Here is a 19,912-nt window from a genome sequence, read left to right on the forward strand (position 1 = left end):
TCGGTGCGGATGCAGGAGCGACTGTCGCCGGAGTCCAGGGCACGGCCAGAGGCAGCACCTCCCTGCGTCCCCGAGTTCACAGGTGGGTGCCTGCGGCAGGTGCCACCGGGAGCCACTGAAGGAAGCCAGGCGGAGGCGCGTCTGCCAGAAAGAGGCCCCAGGGTGGGAGGAGGCGGACGGGCGTTCGTGTCTTTCTGCCTTTGCCAAGTGGTGGCGCCTTAGCGGGGACCAAGCCGGGCGCCCCTGGTGCTTCCAGCAGGCCTGGCCCGGCGGAGGGCACGAGACCCCCACGCGCTCCAGAGGCAGCTGCCAGGCCGTCGTGCCGGGGCCGACCGATTTGTAGATCCAATACTTGATACTTTGGCAACGAGTTTATTGAACACTTGTCGAGTCCGGCCCGGGCATCCGTGCTGCGGCCGGGGCGCGAGGGGCCACGAGTCCAGGAAGGACGGCGACGGGCCGGTCTGGCGCTTCCTGCAGCCGCCGCCTCGCTGCTTCCAAGCGGGCAGAGGAGACGTGAGTGGCGCTCCCGGCCGGTCCTAGCGGTGGCCGCCGTACTTGGCCATCCAGTCTGTCCTCCCGTGCACCGAGGACACGGGCGGGGCGCGGGGCAGGAGGCTCAGGTTCTGGGCCGAGGGGTGGCAGGTGGGTCCCGAGAAGACCCGGCCGGGCTGGGTGCCCCAGGCGTATTCTGGAAGAGACCGGAGCAGCACTAAGCATCGACGGCACGCGGGAGGGGCCTGCCCGGGGACGGGACGCTGGGAGGGGGCTCTCCGCCAGATTCCTGGGGTGGCCGGGGGTGGGTTTTTTGGTAAAAAAATAAATTCAAGTAAAAATTCTAATAGTAAAAAATTCATATTAAATCAAAAATCTAGCTAAAAATAAAAACGACGACGACAACATTCAACCAGGCGACCGGGGTCGTCAGCCACGGACAGAGCTCCCGGTTCAGGGCCGTCTGTGTTGGGGGGCTGTGAAAAGCCCGTCCGGGTGGTCCCACGGCCCCACCCACAGAAACAGCTGCCACGGATCCACCAGCCAAGGCTGGCGCCGACCCACCGCACGGGGTTGGCCGGGTCAGTTCCGCCCAGCGTTCCTGCCTGTCCCGGAAGGACGGCTCCCTTCTCCCCTGGGGTGGCCGCAACCCTGCACCTCTGTGACCAGGCAGCAGGATCTGCAGAGCTCGGGCTCCCACTTTCCTCGTCGGCTGCCGAGGACGCTGTGGGAAGGCCCTGGCAGTCGGCTGGGGGCCGCCCCTCCTGGGGGTCTACATCAGCCCTGGCTCTGGGTTCGGTGTCACTCGTCACTCGGGGCAGCACTCGGACCCGGGTCCACCCGCCCCGTTCTCCCGCTGGCCCTTCCTCTGGGGCTTGTGCTGTGGGATGGTGTGGGGGGTCTTCTGGGGTTCTCGGCTCTGTGGGCACGGTCAGGAGTCCAAGGCCTTCCCTCCCGGCCTCGGGGATGTCCAGGCGTGGGCAGGCAGGGGCTGCAGAGGTGGACACTCGCTCTGGGGGACACCAGCCCGGCTTGGGCTGTTCGTGGGGAGGGTTTGGCTCCGCCCTCGGGTGCCTGCGTAAGGCGGCCGGTGCCACGCCAGGCCCTGGGCTCTCGCGAGGGGCATGTGTGGGTTTGGGGACCAGGCTCGGGGCTCGCGCGTGCAAGGCGGAGCCGGGGAGGTGGTGGCCTCGCCTGTGGGTTCCTGCTCCCGGCGGTGACGAGGTGCCGGGAGCCCAGGGTGGGCTTTGCTCCCGGAGGCGTCGGGTGGGTGACGTTGGTGACGACCTACGTGGTCTTCCCGTGGGGACGGGCTCAGAGGCTGAGGGCGCAGGCACTTCCTGCCCAACGGGAACGGGGTTCCTAAGCCTCACTGACCACGCGAGGGGGCGAGTCACTTCTTTTTTTTACCTTTTCTCCTATCACCGTCTGTGTGGAGACCTGACAAGCAGAGGGAACAGTCACCACAGGGCATTTGCTGTCGACGCGGAAACGTGTGGGGTGGAGAAGGGGGGGGGTCGGCGAGAAGCCCCCCTCCCCGGCCCGCAGCCCCTCGGCCCGGCGCTCTGCCGTCCCGCCTGTTAGCAGGCCGCAGGCCGCCAAGGTGCCAGGGAGCCCCGATGGGACTCCCGGTCGTGCTGCCGAGAACGGGGCAGCGGCTGAGGGGCTGGGTGGGCAGCTCCGGCAGGCGCAAGGTGCTCCAGGCGGCCCGAAACGCCTCAGAGAAGAGTCAAGGAACTTTCCAGATGGGCTCGCACGCCCCAGGTCTGCGGGGGTGGAGGAGCCAGGGGCTCCCCCCAAGACGAACATGTGCCCCGCCTGGGAGGGTCCCTTGCCCAGGTCCCTGGTGCCCCAGGAGACCCCACCACACACACAGGCCCGCGTGGCTTCCTGCAACCGCCCAGGCCTGACCTGCGTCCCAGGCTCTGGGCCCGGCTGGACGCCACCGGCTCCCGGCTGCCCTTACCTGACGCCGTCGCGCTGGGAGGTGCCAGGTGCATCCTCTGGCCGGCCGAGCCCACTGCTTTCTTGAGGAAGGAAGGGACATATCCCGACTGGCTGTAAGGGGCATGGCTGCTCAGGTGTCCTGGGGACGTATCGAAATGTCCCCGTCAGAGGGGGCCTCTCGCAGACCTGCCCAGCCTCAGAGCCCCGCACTGCAGCCCGCCCATCCCCCACGGCGACCCACGGATCCCAGTGACCCTTCATTGCAACCCCCAGTTTCCAGCCACCCACGGATCACGGCGATCCACGGATCCCAGAGACGCACCCACCACAGCATCGCAGCCAAACAGAGGATCCCACGGAAACCCAGCCCCCAGGGATGCCTGCCACGGCCCAGAGCGCCCCTCGGAGCAGCCCCTTGTGCCGGTGCTGTGCTCTCAGCAGGGACCCTGCCCGTGAGGCCCCAGTGCACCTCCCCTTGGGACACTGCAGGGCAGGGCTGGCACACGCGAGAGACCCACACAGGGCCAAGGAGGGAAAACAGTGGGAAGGGGACACACGCCCCAAGTGTCACCAAGCGACACAGGACAGACAAGGGCAGTGGATCAGGCCTGAGTGTGGGGCGGGAGAGGGTGGGGTGTGGATGGAGCCCCCGGGAGAGAGGGGCTGAGCCTGCCTGGGCTACGGGTCACCAGGCTAGAGCCTGTTCCTGGGGCTATGGGGGCAGCAGCTCTGGGCCCAGCAGCCCCAGCCGAGGGCCACTGTACGCGCCATGGGCCTTGTCACCCCTGCAGCGACCTCGTACGCTGGACTGGCCCCACGGCTCCGGGGGGGGGGGGGGGGTGGACGTGTGAGAACACCTCACCAACGCCCCCTTGTCACATAGGGCAGCTGCATGCTGAGTCCCGGGGGCTGGAGGGGGCGTCCCGGGGGCCTCTGCCTTTTCACCTCCCATGTGCGGCCCTGGGGAACGCGTCACCAGGGGTCTTGGGGTTCCCTCCAGTGACTCTGCTGGATGGCCGGAAGCCATCGTGACTGAGGACAAGCGCAGAGCCTGACCGAGGCCACGGCCGTGCCCTCCCGGGCAGTGCCCAGAGGGAACCTGGCAGAGCCCGATGCCCGCCATACCCGGAACTGCCAGGCGAGTCCCTACCTTAGCCAGAGGGGCCGAGTCAGAGTGCAGACGGCTGGCCGTACCCCTGCACGCCAGCCCCCTCCTGTGGGGACACTGCCTGAGCCACCCCCCTGCTGTGGCTTCCAGCTGGCCGCGATCGCAGGCCGTTGGGTGGAGCCAACGGAATCTGAACCCCAACGTGGTCTAGTGCCTTACGCAGGGACACATGTTTGAGCAAGTTCCCTTTGTACGCGGGGAAACTGCACGTGAGTCCCTGGGTCTTTCACACAGACCTCAGCACGCAACTCTGTTGCCCCTAATTTCAAAAATTACCCAACTGTCACACCAAAAAAGCAGAGAAAACATGTTATTAAATATTCACAAAATCATAACTCATAAGCAAACCAACAAAGGGAGTCTTTTCTGTAAGCCCAAACTTAATTATAACTAGTTCACTTTAAAAACTTCACCTCTCTGGGGCTGGAGCGATAGCACAGCGGGGAGGGCGTCTGCCTTGCATGCGGCCAACCTGGGTTCGATCCCCAGCATCCCATATTGTCCCCCGAGCACTGCCAGGAGTAACTCCTGAGTGCAGAGCCAGGAGTAACCCCCAAGCATCACTGGGTGTGACCCAGAAAGCAAAAAAAAAAACCCCAAAAAACCACTTAACCTATCTGGGGCTTAAGATGAATAAATCTTAGTAGACCCTGTTACCTTTTCTGGGGGGGGGGGGGGGGAGGTGACAGGGGAGTGCCACATCTGGCATTGCTCAGAGCTCACTCCCTGTTCTGTGCTCAGGGTGACTCCCAGCTCTGTGCTCAGGGCTCACTGCCAGTTCTGTGCTCAGGGCTGACTCCTGGTTCTGTGCTCAGGGATCACTCCCGGTTCTGTGCTCAGGGTGAATCCCGGCTCTGTGCTTTGGGCTCACTGCCAGCTCTGTGCTCAGGGATCACTCCTGGGGGACCATAGGGAATGCCGGGATCAAACCCAACGCTACAACTCAAACCCAGGCAAGTGGCCCACTGCTGGGCCTGAAAACTAAAAATGAAAAAAAAAAGTTATAAAGAAAATCATAAAGAAGAGGAAACTCATTTATAGGACCCGACTCTGTTCTCTGAGGCTAAATCAACGTGTCATCTGTTCCACGGGGAACTCTGCACAGACGGGACGGGAGGGCTCAGACCCGTGTGGGCTGGGGCAGCTGTGGGCGGGGCTGGACGCTGCCACTGCCCTGGCGCAGACAGGGTCCCGCTTCCGGGCGATCCTTTTCCTTTGAGGGTCTTAGCTGGAAGCAGGGAGACCGTGAACACGCGCAGAGGTGCCGGGAATGAAGAGAGCTCTGTCCCGCCCGGTCGGGCGAGGGGCAGACACACGCCGGGGGCTCATACACGGTCTTACCCGTCTCCCGGGGGGTCCCGGGGGGCGGCCCAGGCTCTGGGCTGGGTGGGCGTCCCCACCTGGCCCGGGGGACCCAGCACGGTCGCGGGCGCCTTTACCTACGTCGCCCCTGCGCAGGGCCAGCTCTGCCTGGATGGGCGCCAACGACTCGGGGAGCAGCCGGCCCTTCCAGGCGCCCGGGGGCACGTCCTTCCTGCTGGTCAGCAGGGCCACGTTCTTGGGGTTCACACCTGAAAGAACAAAACAGTCACTTCACGGCGAGCGCCCGAGTGTAGGCACGAATCTGGGAACTGAAGCGGAGCTGAGACAGGGGGGTGGGGGCCGGTCACGGCCTGACGGTCACTCCTCCCAGTCAGCCTGGCGGTCACACTCCTGGCGGTCACAGTCTGACGGTCACAATCCTCCCTGTCCGCCTGACAGTCACACTCCCTGGTCACGGCCTGACGGTCACACTCCTGATGGTCACAGCCTGATGGTCACTCCTCCTGGTCAGTCTGACGGTCACACTCCTCCCGGTCGCAGCCTGATGCTCACTCCCCCTGGTCAGCCTGACAGTCACAGTCCCGGTCACAGCCTGACGGTCACACTCCTCCCGGACCGAGTGACCAGACCCACCCGGCAGACCCTCACCATGAGATGGACACGGGGGGGGGGTTGATGGACACCAGGAGGAGTGACCGGGTGGGACCTCACTGGCTAGGTGACCGGTAAGCATGAGGTGGCGGCTGGGAGCGGGGGGCAGCCCGACAGAACGAGGCCCCGGCTGCCCCCGACATGGGGCTCTCGGCAGCCCGGGCTAGTCCCCGGCCACTGCTTTAACCCCGGGGAGTCACAGACCCCAGCCGTGTCCACTGTCCTCAAACTGGACTTTGCCGCGGGGGTCTGTGCCGGCCCCCAGGCTCCGCTCGAGCCCCTAGAGCTGCCCCGTCTCCGCGGCCCCGCACCCCTGCCTCCCCGGGACCCCGCAGCCCTCCCGCCTGGGGTTGTGCCCTCCTGTGGCCCGTGGCCCGCGTCCGGCTGGCCTACCCTGGGCGTCCAGCGCTCAGCCGGGCTGTGGCTGCCGGCCCCTGCGGCCCGCCTCACCCCACCGTCTGCCTCCCTCTGCCTCCGCGCCCGAGTGGGTCCCAGCACCGCCCGGCTCAGACCTGGGTGGGGCTGCGCGGGGCGGTGGGCCCTCTCCCGGGCGCGGGACGTGGGGCGGGGGGCACCGTCCCGCGTGGCCGCCCCCCCCCCGCTTACCGGGAAGGTACCGCGACTGCTTCAGGTAGTACTGCTTGGCCGTGGAGACCGCGGGGGTCGCGGCCGGCGGGGGGTCCGCCTGCAGCAGCCCGGCGGGGGGCTCGTCCTTGCTGTCCCTCGGGCGGACCGCGCTGCCCAGGGGGCCCGACTCTGGAGGCCTCGGGGGACAGAAGGCGCGTCACGGCGGGGACCCCGCCCGCCCGCCCGCGCCCCGGCCGAGCACCGAGCCGGGAGCCCACCGCGCCCAGACCCCGCCCGCGCTCACCGGAAGGGCGAGTCTCGCCGCCGCGGCCCCCTGCCCGCGCCCAGGCTGGGCTTCTTGGAGTGGGAGGCGCCCGCGTCCTCGTCCTCCGGGGGGGTCCCAGCTGTCCCCGGACTTGAGCACGGCCTGGCCCCACCGCCGCCGGCCGCTTCTGTGGCCCTGGGTGCTGGTCGGCTTCTGCGGGCGGGGGGACAGTCAGGGGGGCCGGGGGCTGGCCAGCGGGTGGACAGAACGGGGGCCGTGGGCGTGGGCGGGGGCCCGCGAGGGTGGGCGGGCGTGTGGGCGGGGCCTTGGGTGGGGGCGGGGCCAGGAGGGAGGTAACCTGGGTGTGGGCGTGGCCATAGCGTGTGGGCGTGGCCGCGGGTGTGGGCGGGGCATGAGTGGGTGTGGCCATGGTGTGAGAGTGGGAGGGGCTTGGGTGTGGGCGGGGCCTGCGAGGGTGGGCGGGCGTGTGGGCGGGGCCTTGGGTGGGGGCGGGGTCAGGAGGGGATGGGGCCTGGGTGTGGGCGTGGCTTTGTTGTGGGCGGGGCCGCGAGTGTGGGCGGGGCAGGGGTGGATGTGGGTGTGGCCATAGTGTGGGAGCGGGAGGGGCTTGGGTGTGGGCGGGGCCTCAGTGTGAATGTGGGCGGGGCCGTGGGCGTGGGCGGGGCCTGCGAGGGTGGGCGGGTGTGTGGGCGGGGCCTTGGGTGGGGGCGGGGCCAGGAGTGGAGGCAACCTGGGTGTGGGCGTGGCCATAGCGTGTGGGCGTGGCCGCGGGTGTGGGCGGGGCAGGAGCGGGTGTGGCCATAGTGTGGGAGTGGGAGGGGCTTGGGTGTGGGCGGGGCCTCGGTGTGAATGTGGGCGGGGCTGTGGGTGTGGGCCGGGCCGGAGCCGTCTGAGACCCCTCAGGCGGGGGGTCTCCCCGACCCCCAAGCCTCCGCCTCTCCTCACGTGGAGTTCTATGGCATCTGTGAAGTCCGTTTTCCAACGCGACGGTCCCCTTCTAGAAGGGGGCCTCGCAAGCAGCTCTGGGGGGTGTTCGCGCAGGAGGGGCGCTGGGATGGGACCAGCACCCTGGGGCCCACCCCCCACTCAGGGCCCGTCTGTGGCAGAGGCTGTGGACAAAGGGTCACTTTGGGGAGCTTCTGATTTCATTCACAACAAACCAAACTCCTGTTCTTTGGTTTCTGGGCCACACCCCGCCGTGCTCAGGGTTACTCCTGGCTCAGTGCTCAGGGATCACTGGGGGGACGATATGGGGAATCAAACCCTGGTCGGCCCCATGCACAGCCAGCACCCCTCCCCCCCCGCCCCCCCCCCCCCCCCGTACATCTCTCCGGCCCCAACAAGCCAGACTCTTTGACAGGAGAAGGAAGCAGGGCTGCACTGGCCCAGGGCTGGACGGGCCAGCGTGGTGCTGAGGTGAGGAAGTGAGGGGCAGAGGGAAGCCCTCCAGGCCGAGCAGAGGGTGGGCGATGCAGTGTGGACAGCTTTGGCACGGGAGGGGCAGAGATTGCGGGGTTGCTGAGAGAGGCTTGGGGCCGAGGCTGGGCGTGGCTGCGAGTGACCGGAGCTTTCACTGGCCCCCTACGGTCTGCCCAGTGCCACCGGGGCATCCGGAGCAAGCTGGCCTGCCAAGGTCCCTGGGCAGGAGGCCGTGCCAGTGACCGCAGCCGTCGGGGAGGGACCCCAGCGGGCAGGACGTGCAGCCCCGCGGGACCTGCCCCAGTGGCCCCGAGTCTGAGGTCTGAGCTGCCCGGCCACCGGCCATCAAACCCAGAATTCAGGAACAAAAACCCAACTACTAAATGGGTCGGCGCGGGGCAGAGCAGCCAATCCAGGAGGCCTCGGACCCAGGAGTGGGCGTGGGAGCGGGGCTGAGACCCAGCGCAGGGCCTCACTGGGTGGGCGGGGGGTCTCATGTGCCACTCAGGGAAACACCAGAACCGCACAGCCTCCTGGGGTCCCCGGGGACATCTGACATCAGCCCCGTGCTGGACAGGGGGGGACAGGGCATCCCATTGTCATGGATGAGGTCACGCCGGCACAAGGGCTGCCTTTCTAGAAGGTTCCACGAGAGCCACGGGCAGCCTGGCTCTAGGTCAGTCGCGACAGTGGAGGGTTAAGTCTGCTGGGGGCTCACACCCCCGCGGCCTTGTTTCCTGGCTGGGTCCAGGGCCACGCTCTGAGCGGACGGGGACGCACTCCCCCACCCCTCTTCCCTGCCTGAGAAGCACAGAGTGCCGGGACCCAGCCGGCGCTGAGCACCACGCAGTCCTGGGCTGGCCGGCCCTGCCCCAGACAGACAGCGGGAGCCAATGCCCAAGTCCTGGGGGAGGACAGGGCAGGGCTCGCGGCCCATGGTTCCTGGGAGGGGCCGGGGCCACGTTCTGCACAGCCTGACTGGCCCTAAACGCCACACTTGGAAGGACCCAGGCCACCGGGAGCCGTGACAAACTCCCTGAGCGCGCCCAACGGTGCCGGGGAACAGGTCACGCGCTCCTCCCACCCAGAGGTGCCGCCTGTCGGGACCCTCCAGGTTAGGGTTCGGGCTTCTCGGGGGCCACGTTCTCTCGGCTCCTGCTCTGCACCTTCGGCATCTCAGTGGCAGTTCAAGTCGGGGGGAGCAGAGACGGCAGAGCAATAAGGCGCCGGCCTGGCACACAGCCGGCCCAGGCCCCATCCCAGGACCGCAGAGGAGAGATCCCTGAGCACTGAGCCAGGAGTCGGCCCTGAGCACCCGCAAGGATGAGAGGAGAGTCAGCTTGCCTGCTCTGAAACCTTCCTCATCGGCCCTGCCGGAATTTCCATTTCTCTGGTGCCAACGGGAGCGTTGCGGTAACCGGGAGTGGAGGCCCCCCCCTCGCATCCCCCCACTTCCCGGGGGGACCTACCTCGGGCCCCTGCCTGATGATGTGCGGGAGCAGCGGCGGCGACGGCGGCTTCTGTGACGCGTGCGGCTTGGGCACGGCCTGGCCGGGGCCGTGGGGCAGCAGGTGGGCGGGCTGCAGGGGCAGGGGGTCCACGGGGTCCTTGGCGCCGGGCGGAGCCTTGGGTCCTGGTGGGTGCCCCGCCCTGCTCGCAGGCTGTTTCGACTCGAGATGGTGGACGGCAGAGCCCAGCACTTGGCCCACTTGAAAATAGGGGTGCTTCAGAGCCTGCGGGCGGGGGGACAGGGCGGCGCTCAGCACGGGCTCCAGTGGCTGTGGGCGCAGGGACAGGGTGGGCGCTCACCCGCGCCTGGGGGGGCTCGGAGGATCAAACCCGCCCTCCCCGCTGTCCTGTCCCCAGAAGCCACTAGTGGACACTGGCCAAGCCACTGTCTCTGGCCCAGCAAGCACCAGAGCGGGGAGCATCCAGCTTCCCTCTGGTCAGTTTCCCGGGGGTCACCAGGCTGGAGATGTTGCCCAGCCATGCAGGGAGGTGCCCTGAGTGACCAGTGGAGCCCCAGCACTGCAGACAGACAAGAGGAGCCCGACGGAGAGGCGGCCGGGGGAAAGGGAGAGTGTGAGAAATTTTGTTAAAAAAAAAGGAAGAAGAAGGGGTTGGAATGATAGCACAGCGGGGAGGGCATTTGCCTTGTACACGGCCGACCCGGGTTTGATCCCCAGCATCTCATATGGTCCCCTGAGCACCGTCACGAATAATTTCTGAGTGCAGAGCCAGGAGTGACCCCTGAGCATCACTGGGTGTGACCCAAAAAGTGTAATAATAATAATAATATTTTTTTAAAGAAATTAGTGGAATACTTGGTGGGAAGTATAATTTGCAGGGATTTTTTTGAAAAATCACTTGTGGGGGCTGGAGCGATAGCACAGCGGGGAGGGCGTTTGCCTTGCACGCAGCCACCATGACCGACCCGGGTTCGATTCCCAGCATCCCATATGGTCCCCCATGCACCACCAGGAGTAATTCCTGAGTGCATGAGCCAGGAGTAACCCCTGAGCAACGCCAGGTATGGCTCAAAAAGCAAAAAAAAAAAAAAAAAAAAAAATCACTTGTGATCTGAATATCCAGGCAAAGACTGTATTTAAAAACTTAAGCACTGGCTGAGTTTGATGTGGTCACGGAGCTAGAATGGACATCAGGCTCTTGTCCTCATGTGACTGACCCAGTCCCGTCCCCAGCACTCAGGGTCCCCCAGCCCCCAGGCCTGCAAGAGAGACCCAGAGCACAGAGCCAGGAGTAAGCCCTGAGCACAGCTGGCTGTAGCCAAAACCAAAATAAACTAGTGGAACTGGAGTGACAGTATGTGGGGGCACCTGCCTTGCATGCAGCCGACCCAGCTTTGATCCCCGGCACCCCCCAGTGGTCCTCAAACACCACCAGGAGTAATCTCTGAGCACTGAGCCAGAAGTAACCTCTGAGCACTGAGCCAGGAGTAATCTCTGAGCACTGGGCCAGGAGTAATCTCTGAGCACTGAGCCAGAAGTAACCTCTGAGCACTGAGATAAGAGTAAGCCCTGAGCACAGAGCCAGGAGTAAGCCCTAAGCATCGCCGAGTGTGGCCCCCAAACAACACAGTAACCTGTAGCCACTAGGGGCAGATGGCAGGGAGGAGAGGTAGGGGGGAATGTGGGCCTGGAGGGGTGCGGCCCAGCTCACAGCAGGCACCCCTAGGTGACCCTGGGCCGCAGCTCGTCAGGCCTGAGACTCTGCTCGCTGGGCCGGCCCAGAGTCACTGGGCGGCCAGGGCCCTGAGCACCCCTCGAGAGGCCCCCGATGCTGCAGCTCAGAGTCCATCGGAGCCAGTGGACGCGTGCTGGTGTGGGGCGCGTGGAGGACACACAGCTCTCAGAGAGCCGCTTCGGGTGGACGCCCCCGCCGCTCCGTCCCCGAGTCGCGGGTGAGGCTGCGCGGAGCAGGGCCGTCAACCCGAGCGTCTCAGCCGACGGTCCTGCCAGCGTCTCTCGCTCTCCATCCTTTAGGTTTTGCCCTGGTTTTTAGTATTTCTTTTCTTCCCTCCCACCAACACTGAGACCTGTTTATTCTTTTCCTAGTTCCTTTAGCTCAGAAGTTCCCACACTGGTGTGGCTTACCTCCCCCTTTCAGAAAAAATAAACAAACAAAAATCACTCAGCACCCCAGAAACCTCCCGCTTCTGGCGGGCAAACAGCTTCCGAGTCCCTGCCATGGGCCCAGGCCGCTCTGCCCCGGCCCCCTCCACAGCACCCAAGGCGGCTGTCCCGGGCAGCGGCCCCAACTGCCCGGCAGGTGGAGGGCACCATTCCTGTCCCGAACTCCCCTGCAGGGCCGCGCCTCGTTGATTGGGGTCCCACCCGGCAATGCTCAGGGCTCCTCCCGGGGGGTCGCCCGGGGTCATGCCCAGTGGAGCACCGGAGTGCTGCTGCCCGGGTCCCCGGCCCTGCCTCCGGGCCTCACACCACCCTTGCCGTCGTCCCAGCCCTCTAGGCCCATTTCGCCGGGTCCCAAAGTTTGGGGACACGATTTTCCCCCTCGTCTCCGGCTGGTTTCTCTCCGGAACCCGGGTCCCGCGGTGGCTGCGCTCTGGCGAGTATGAGTCCAGCCTCCTCTCGTCTTCTCGTGCTCCTTCGGGGCCTGACCCCACAGATGGGGCCTCCCCTGCCCAGGGCTCCTGACGTTATTTTATTTTTGTTTTGTATTTTGACTTTAGGGTCACACCCGGTGATGCTCAGGGCTGACTCGTGGCTCTGCACTCAGGGATCACTCCTGGTGGTGCTCGGGGGACCCTAGGGGGTGCCAGGGACAGAACTCAGGTCGGCCCCCTGCCAGGCAAATGCCCTGCCCCCTGTGCCGTCTCTCCAGCCTGGTTTTATCGGGGCCATGATACCCGAAAAACCACTGGCCTGGCTCTCAGCACTCCCCGGGGTCCCGAGCCAAACATCCTTTGATTTTGCGAACTGGGCGCCTTCGTCTCTGCTCTCTGGCTGGGACTCTGAGAAGAGACGCATCTTCGTGGGAGCGTCACCATCCCCCCGGCACCTCACGCAGGAACCCCACCCGCCGGCTGTCTCTCAAGCACCCTGACACCACGCGGAACCGTCTGCCCCACCTGGCTGGCGGTCGGCCGCTTCTTTGGGTCCCAGTTCAGCATCTCTGTCATGAGCCGGATGGCCTCGTGGCTGGCGTTGGGAATCAGCGTTTTCAGGTTTATCGGGACACACTGAGGGAAGCGGAAGTTCATCGAGGACGCCAGCTGGTAGCCCTCCGGCCAGTCGCTCTGTTTTCAGGTTACATTGGAGAGGGGGGGCGTCATTCTGAGTTAGTAACGGTCACATAACACACACACAGATGCCAATGAAACGCCAGTATGTGCCCCCGAGAAGGGCTTTAAGGTAGTTCAGAACGGCGACGCCTCCGTGCGGTGTTTGGGTCTTTGGGGGGCTCAGGGCCTACTCCTGGCTCTGCTCCAGGGTCGCTCTGGGCACTGGTGGGATGGAGCTGGGTGGGCGCGTGCACAGCAAGCCCCCTCCTGCCTGTCCTCTCCCGGCCCCTGCGCTGGGCCCTGCTCGAGTGGGAGACTGGACCCCAGGACGGGCTCTTGGTACAGGCTGGTGCTGAGTGGCCATGTCCGCGTGGGGACCAGCCCGCTGCTGCCCGGGTTCGGAAGCTGCGCCCACTGCTCAGCGTTGGTCACGGGGCTGTGGTGAGGCTGTGGACAGGCTGAAACGCGGTCAGTGGCCTCAGAAGGAGCATGTGGGGAGGGCTACGAGATCTCAGTCCCAGAGACGAGCCCCGGCTGGAGCTGCCCGGGCGGAGATGGAACAGCCTGGAAGGGCCCAGCAGGCACCCGGAGGTGGGGGATGGGGGGTTGGGCTCCATCCCGGCCCCAGCGTGGACGTGGCGGCGAGTGTCCCTGCCATGGCACCTCTCTCCCTCAGTTTGCAGGACTCGCCCGTGGGGTGGGGGAAGCAGCAAACCCGGGCCCTGGAGAATCGGCCGCCAACCGGCCCACCCACGGGCCCGTGTGGACGTGGGGCGGGTGGGCAGTGAGGGGCCCCCCATGGAGCCCCCGCCTCGGACAGCCCGGCCCTGACTCACTTTTCGGGGGGTCCCGAGGACTTGGCAAATCTTGAAGATCTCGTCCACCTCGCTGGTCCCTGGGAAGAGCGGCCGGAAGGTGTAGAGCTCGGCCATGATGCTGCCCACGGCCCACACGTCGATGGGGGAGCTGTAGGCCGAGGAGCGCAGGAGCACCTCGGGCGCGCGGTACCTGCGGGCGGGCGGGCGGGCGGGCGGACGCTGTGCGCGGAGCCGGGCACTCGGCTGGGGGCCCCAACCCCGTCGCAAGCCGAGGCCAACACCACGGGCGCTCCCGACACAGCGCGAGGGACCGAGGCACCAGGGGGGTGTTTGGGCATGACCCCTGCACCAAGCAGCAGCGGGGATGCTCTGGGGGAGTGTGAGTGTGCGGGTGAGGTCGCGCGGGTGAGATCCGAGTCCCGCTCTCGCCACCCTTCCCTCCTCCCTCCCGGAGTCACAGACCCGCCCTCTCTTCCGAGACAAACTGGGTGGGGGGGGTCCACGCGGGCTCCGGGCCGGGCGCTCACCATCTGGTGGACACGTAATCCGTGTACGGCGGCTGCGACCGGAGTTCTCTGGCGAGTCCGAAATCGGCGATTTTCACAAGTTCTGGCCCCATGCACAGCAAGTTTTCTGGTTTCATGTCCCTATGGAAGAAACCTTGGTCGTGTAGAGGAGAGACAGTGAATGGTCATGCGAGACACGCCTGCTAGGAACACAACCCAGCCAAGCCGCGTCAGAGTTCGGAGCGTGAACCTGGGGGCGCGGAGCCTGTCTCGCGCCTGAGAAGGGGCTGGGGGCGGGGGCTGCTGCCCACCCGACGCCTGCCAGGAGGCCCCGGCAGCTCGAGTGGCCGAGAACTGTCCACTTCACCTGCCCTTGTTTTTGTTTTTGTTTTTGTTTTTTCCCTTTTGGGTCACACCTGGTGATGCTCAGGGGTCACTCCTGGCTCTGCATTCAGGAATGACCCCTGACGGTGCTCAGGGAACCTTTGGGATGCTGGGATTGAACCCGGGTCGGCCGCGTGCAAGGCAAACGCCCTCCCCGCTGGGCTGTCTCTCCAGCCCCCACCTTCCCTCGTTTGCAGGACAGGACAGGAACCACCACCAGTCCCCACCCCTGGTGAGACGAAAAGCTTGGTTGGCCGAGCACTCAGCTGCCCAGGGCCCTGCTCGCTGCTTTCACTGGTCCCTCCCGGAGGGGAGGGCAGCCTGGCAGAGGCCCCGGCCCTGGCTCTTTCCCGGGAGGGCGGCTGAGGGGGCTGGGGGCCCAAGGATCCTTTCTTCCCTTTTCGGCGTTTGGGCCGCAGCTGCAGTGCTCGGGGCTTTCTTCTGCTCAGGGGTCGCCGCTGGTGGGCGCCGGGGACCCGGGGTTTGCACTGGGGTCGCCCTCATGCAAGGTGAGCACTGTACACTTTGGCTCTTGGCCTAACTCCCCACCACGGTTGTTGAAAACACTAAAGGCCAGTGTCCGTGTGCCCATGCCAGACGCCAGCGGTAGATTTATCTGGCACTTAACAACATGCGAGTCCCCTCGCGCTCCCGATGGTGAGCCAAGGGTGACGGCAGGGGCCTACCGTGCTTGTGGATGAAGGCCAGCCCCTGCAGGATCTGGTACATGATGTTCCTGATCACCGACTCGGGGAACAGCTTGTTTCTGTGAAGGAGCAACGGTCCCCGGTCAGGCAGGGCGGCCCCGGCCCCACCCACACCCTCCAGGGCCGCGCCCTGCCCTGCCGCCTCGTGCCGACTCCAGCCCTGTCCTCTCGTACCCGGGGCTTGGGGAGGCAGGGGCCTGTGTTTGAGCGTGAACCTTAAGAGTGTTGTTTTGATGCTTGGTCAAAAAAGTGAGAACTCAAACCCTAGGCTGAATATATCATCTAAACATTCAGTAGCTAAATTTTATTTTTTTTGCTTTTTGGGTCACACCTGGTGATGCACAGGGGTTCCTCCTGGCTCTGCATTCAGGAATGACCCCTGGCGGTGCTCGGGGGACCCTATGGGACGGTGGGGATCGAACCCAGGTCGGCCGCGTGCAAGGCAAACGCCCTCCCCGCTGTGTTATCAGTCCAGCCCAGTAGCTGAATCCTTATCAATCTCAAGAGGAACGTGGAACCCGGGGAGCTGGGCAACGCTAAGCCGAGTGTGACGTCTGAGTCACAGGCACGTGTTTTAGGGACAGAAGTCGCGGGGCTTCCGACGACACCCTGTGCTGGGGCTGCCGGGACACAGAAACGCGCCGCAGATGACGACTTCTAAGAACACGCTCCAATCACCCGGCAGACGCCAGCTACTGCTTCACTCAGCAGCAGCAGGAGAGAGTGGGCGCTGATTCCCTGGGTCTTCGAACCCGTGCTCAAACTCTGCCATGTAGCACACACACACCCCAGGCCCCATGTGAGGACGGGGCCGCATGGCAGCTTCCCCGAAGCCCGGGCTCAGGCCCTGCCAAGGCTCCGCTAACGCTGGCCTCGGCTCGGGGTGGAGACGTTTAGGGCCGAACCCCTCAGTGACCGTCATCTTCAGCACGGCGGGAGGGCCACCCGGGCAGTGCTCGGGGCTGACTCCTGGCTGTCTGCCCAGGGGTCTCTCCTGGCAGGGTTCAGGGGGCATCTGGGGTGCCGGGCATGGAACCCGGGTCAGCACCGGGTGCTCTCATCAGGACCGACAGCGCCAGCCTGCCCCAACCTTCCCCAGAGCCCACCCCAGGCAACTTCCTCACCGACTCCGGAACCCAGGGCCACCCTTGGGCTCACAGCGCGTGTGACCTGTCCTGTGTGTCGGAGGCCGGGACCCCCGCCAAGGGGAGCGCTGACTCGGAACCCCACCCTGCCGCTGTCACCTGCGGGGTCTCCGGGGAGCCCGGGGGAAACGCCGTTTGCCGGACAGACCTACCTGTCTTTCATTAGTTGATAGAGGTTTTCTTTCATGTACTCAAATATAAAATAAAGATGGTCGTTTTCTCTGATAACTTCTTTCAGTTTAATCACATTGGCATGATTAAGTTTCTTCAGAGACTGTAACACAGCAAAGGCGTGTCAGGACGCTGGGCAGCGCCGCCTCTCCCGGGTCTGCTGGCAGCTCACGGGTCCGAATCCGTGTTCCGGGAAGGCCCCTGACAGTAGGCGGCAGCCAGCACGGGCGCGAGGGCACCCGCACCCGCACTCCACCCTGCCCTGCCCGCCCCGTCCAGGTCCCTGTCACACAGTGTGAAGAGAAGGAAGACAAGCCATGGTCACACGGGCCACGGTCACAGGGGCCGCGGTCACACTGGCCACCCTCACACGAGCCTTATCACAAAGGCTGCAATCACACGGGCCTCGGTCACACGGGCCGTGATCACATGGGCCGCGGCCACACGGGCGATCACACGGCGGCACCTCTTCGGGGGAGCCTCGGGCCGTGTCTCCCGCAAACAGGACAGGCCCTGCCCTCGGCCGTACCTTCACTTCTCTCAGATTCATACACTCATCCCAGGAGTAGAACTTTCTCTTCATCCTGCAGCGGGAAGGCAGGAGTCAGCGCTGGGGCCAGGGTCCGAGGGCCGTCAGCTGCCCCCTGCCTCCCATGCCCGGCCCTTCCCGTGGGTGGGGCCGTTTCTGAGCCCGGCCCCTCCAGCGTTCTCACATTCTGAACCAGAGAACGTGCCAGCCTGGCGCTTACCTGGTGGGAAAAGAAATCTCGCCCATCTAGTGAAGACCTCATGGCCGTTCTGGGTCACGACCCCCGCTTCGACCAGAGACCCTTTGTGTGCGTGTGTGTGTGTGTGTGCGCGCGTGTATGAGTTGTGTAAGTGTGAGTTTGTATGAGAGCGTGTGTATTCATGTAAGTTTGTGAGAGTATGTGTGTGGGTGTGTGTGTGAATGTAACGGTGTGTTTGTGTGGGTACGTGTGAGTGTGTGTGAGAGTGAATGAGTTTCAGTGTGTGTATGTGCTTGAGTGTGAGAGTGTGAGTGTATGAGTGTGGATTTTTGTATATAGTGGGTATGAAAGTATACATGTGAGTGTATATGTGACTGTGTATATTGTGTGAGTGTGAGTTTCAATGTATGCGTGTCTGTGAGAATGTGTATGTGGGTCTGCGTCTGTGGATGTGTGTGTGTAGTGAGTTTGTGTATGCGTGTATGAGAACGTGTGTGTGTGAATTTGAGTGTGTGTATGTGTGAGTGTTTGAGCATATGTGTGAATGCGTGAATGTATATGTGAGTGAGGGTGGGTCTGGGTGTGTGTGAATGGACGCATGTCAGTGTGTCTGTGTGAGAGTGGGTATGTGTGTGTATGAGTGTATCTGTGTATCTATGTGTGTGAATGTGTATGTGTGTGAGTTTGGGCGTGGGTGGGTGCATGTCAGTGTGTGAATGTGAGAGTGTGTGTGTGTGTGTGTGTGTGCCTGGGCCTCACACACTGGAGAGACAGTCCTTCCCTCTACCACTGAGCCCCCCACCACTGTGAGAAGCCCACTGGGGACTCTGTCAGCAAAGAGCAACCCCGTCATCTGAGCATCTCTCGGGGCTGGAGAGATAGCACAGCGGGTAGGGCGTCTGCCTTGCACACGGCCGACCTGGGTTTGATTCCCAGCGTCCCATCTATATGGTCCCCTAAGCACCACCAGGAGTAACTCCTGAGTGCAGAGCCAGGAGTAACCCCTGTGTGTCCCAAAAGAAAAAAAAAAATCCAAGCATCTGTCCTGACCATCTCATCTGTCCCACCCACTGGTGGGGGTGCGGTGGGGGCGTCATTGCTGCGGGCGGCACAGGGGGCCACGGGGCCTGGGGAGTGTGCTGCGGGGATGGACTCAAGGGTCCCACACACGGGGCCTCTGCTCGGGCCAGCCGAGGTGGCGTCTGTATAGAACCGATTCAGCCCCCGGGCGGGAGGAGTTTTAGAGAACGGGCTTTCTGCTCCGAGCAGCTGTGTCTCCAGGGTAGAAGGGGCCGGGCTGGACAGGGGGCCGCTGAGCCCTGACAGTCTCGCCCGTGTCGGGCTGTGAGGCAGGGAACACACAGAACTCGGCCCCGCCCGCCCCACAAACCCCAGGGCCTTGACAAGTGACCCACAGCATCTGGGCCTCAGGGTCTGAGAGGCAGAAAGGCCGGAAGCTCCCGCCAGCCAGAAGCCTGACGCTGCCTGAGAGTCCTGCTGCCGGACACGGTCATCGTGCGTGGGCCCGGTCCGGTCTGACCCCTTTGGCCTGGGCTCCTCCCCGCTTTGAATCTTGGTTTGTCCGCGTGGGTGGGGTTTGGGCCAACCCAGTGGGCTCGGGGCTTGCTCCTGCCTCAGGCTCAGGGACACTCCTGGAGGGCTGCGGGGGGGGGGGGGGAATCGAACCCAGTTTGGCCTCCCGCAAGGCAAGCGGGCCGCCTGCTGGACTCTGCTCCGGCCCCTCCAACTGCCGCTGACCTCGGGGGCACAGAGGGAACCCGGCCCCTCTTCGGGAGTCAGATTCCGACAGGGATCGGGGACGGGGACGGGGACGGGTGGGCGCCTGCCCTCGCACCTCTTGATGGCCACCAGCTCCCCCGACTCGTTGCTCTTGCCCATCAGCACGCTCCCGTACGTGCCGTCCCCCAGCTGCCGCATGGTGGTGTAGCGGTTCATCCCGCGCCCGCGGTGGCCGCGCTGCTGGTGCCCCGGCTCTCGGCTCTCGGCTCTCGGCTCCTCGCTGCTCCCGGTGCGGCTACACAGGCGGCAGGCGTGACGGCATCCAGCGCCCTCCCGGGCTCGTCGCGGGCAGGTCACAGGCCGGAGGGAGGAGTCGGGCGAGCTTCCATCCTCGGCTTCCTGGGGCCCGGCAGGGCGGTCAGCCCGGTCAGCCCGGTCAGCAGGATCAGGGTTTCAAACGTCCTGACCGCCCTCCCCCCACCCCGCTCCCCCGCCAGCTCTCAGGGCTACTCCTGGCTCTCGGCTTGGGGTCACTCCTGCCAGGGTTCGGGGGACCCCATGCTGCTGCCGGGGACGGAACCAGGGTCGGCCGCAGGGAAGGCAAGCTCCTTAACCCCTGTGCTAGGCCTCCATCCCTAAAGCCGATTGTTCTGGAAGAACCTCTCCCAGAAGTTAACCTGCAGGGAAGTGGTCGGTCTCACCAGCACCGCGTGCTGCTGGCGGCCCACAGAAACCGCCGTTCATGCGTGCCGCTAGAAGGACAGTCACGTCTGCACAGGGTTATCACTTCAGAGCTTTGTGGATTTGGAAGGGGTCATGGGGGGTGGGGGGGGTTGGTAGCCGCTGACCTTGTTGAACTGAGGTTCAGCATATACACAAAAACGCTCTATCTCTCTCACACACACTCTCTCAGACACACACTCACACATATACATACTCACACACACTCAGACACACCCTCTCACACTCGCACACACACTCGCACACACGCTCACTCTCTCACACACAACACACTCTCACACACTCACACACACTCTCACACACACACTCGCACAGTCAAGAGTTGCTGGGGGCAGGGGGGTGGTAGGCGGGGCA

General features: G+C 64.5%; 1 protein-coding gene across 1 annotated transcript; it reads right to left on the minus strand.

The window, feature by feature from the left end:
* Positions 1–539: 539 nt before the first annotated feature.
* On the minus strand, positions 540–19,047 carry MAK (male germ cell associated kinase). The gene is made up of 13 exons (XM_056108529.1): positions 18,933–19,047; positions 16,879–16,933; positions 16,331–16,452; positions 15,013–15,092; positions 13,964–14,096; positions 13,455–13,626; positions 12,466–12,633; positions 9,339–9,589; positions 6,456–6,629; positions 6,191–6,348; positions 5,050–5,181; positions 2,462–2,581; positions 540–691 (listed from the first exon to the last, which is right to left on the minus strand). Exons 1-13 carry the CDS (start codon positions 19,031–19,033, stop codon positions 540–542), a joined length of 1,818 nt encoding a protein of 605 aa, XP_055964504.1. The 5' UTR covers positions 19,034–19,047.
* Positions 19,048–19,912: the final 865 nt, after the last annotated feature.

The sequence above is a fragment of the Sorex fumeus genome, unplaced genomic scaffold, assembly GCF_029834395.1.
Source record: "Sorex fumeus unplaced genomic scaffold, SorFum_2.1 ptg000218l, whole genome shotgun sequence".
Taxonomy (NCBI): domain Eukaryota; kingdom Metazoa; phylum Chordata; class Mammalia; order Eulipotyphla; family Soricidae; genus Sorex; species Sorex fumeus.

Excerpts from the sequence above, each read along its gene's own strand:
- MAK (XM_056108529.1), bottom strand. The coding sequence starts at position 19,033 with ATGAACCGCTACACCACCATGCGGCAGCTGGGGGACGGCACGTACGGG. Across the intron at positions 16,934-18,932 it reads GAGCTGGTGGCCATCAAGAG|GATGAAGAGAAAGTTCTACT; the intron begins GTGCGAGGGCAG and ends TTCCCGCTGCAG. Across the intron at positions 5,182-6,190 it reads GCAGTCGCGGTACCTTCCCG|GTGTGAACCCCAAGAACGTG; the intron begins GTAAGCGGGGGG and ends TTGTTCTTTCAG.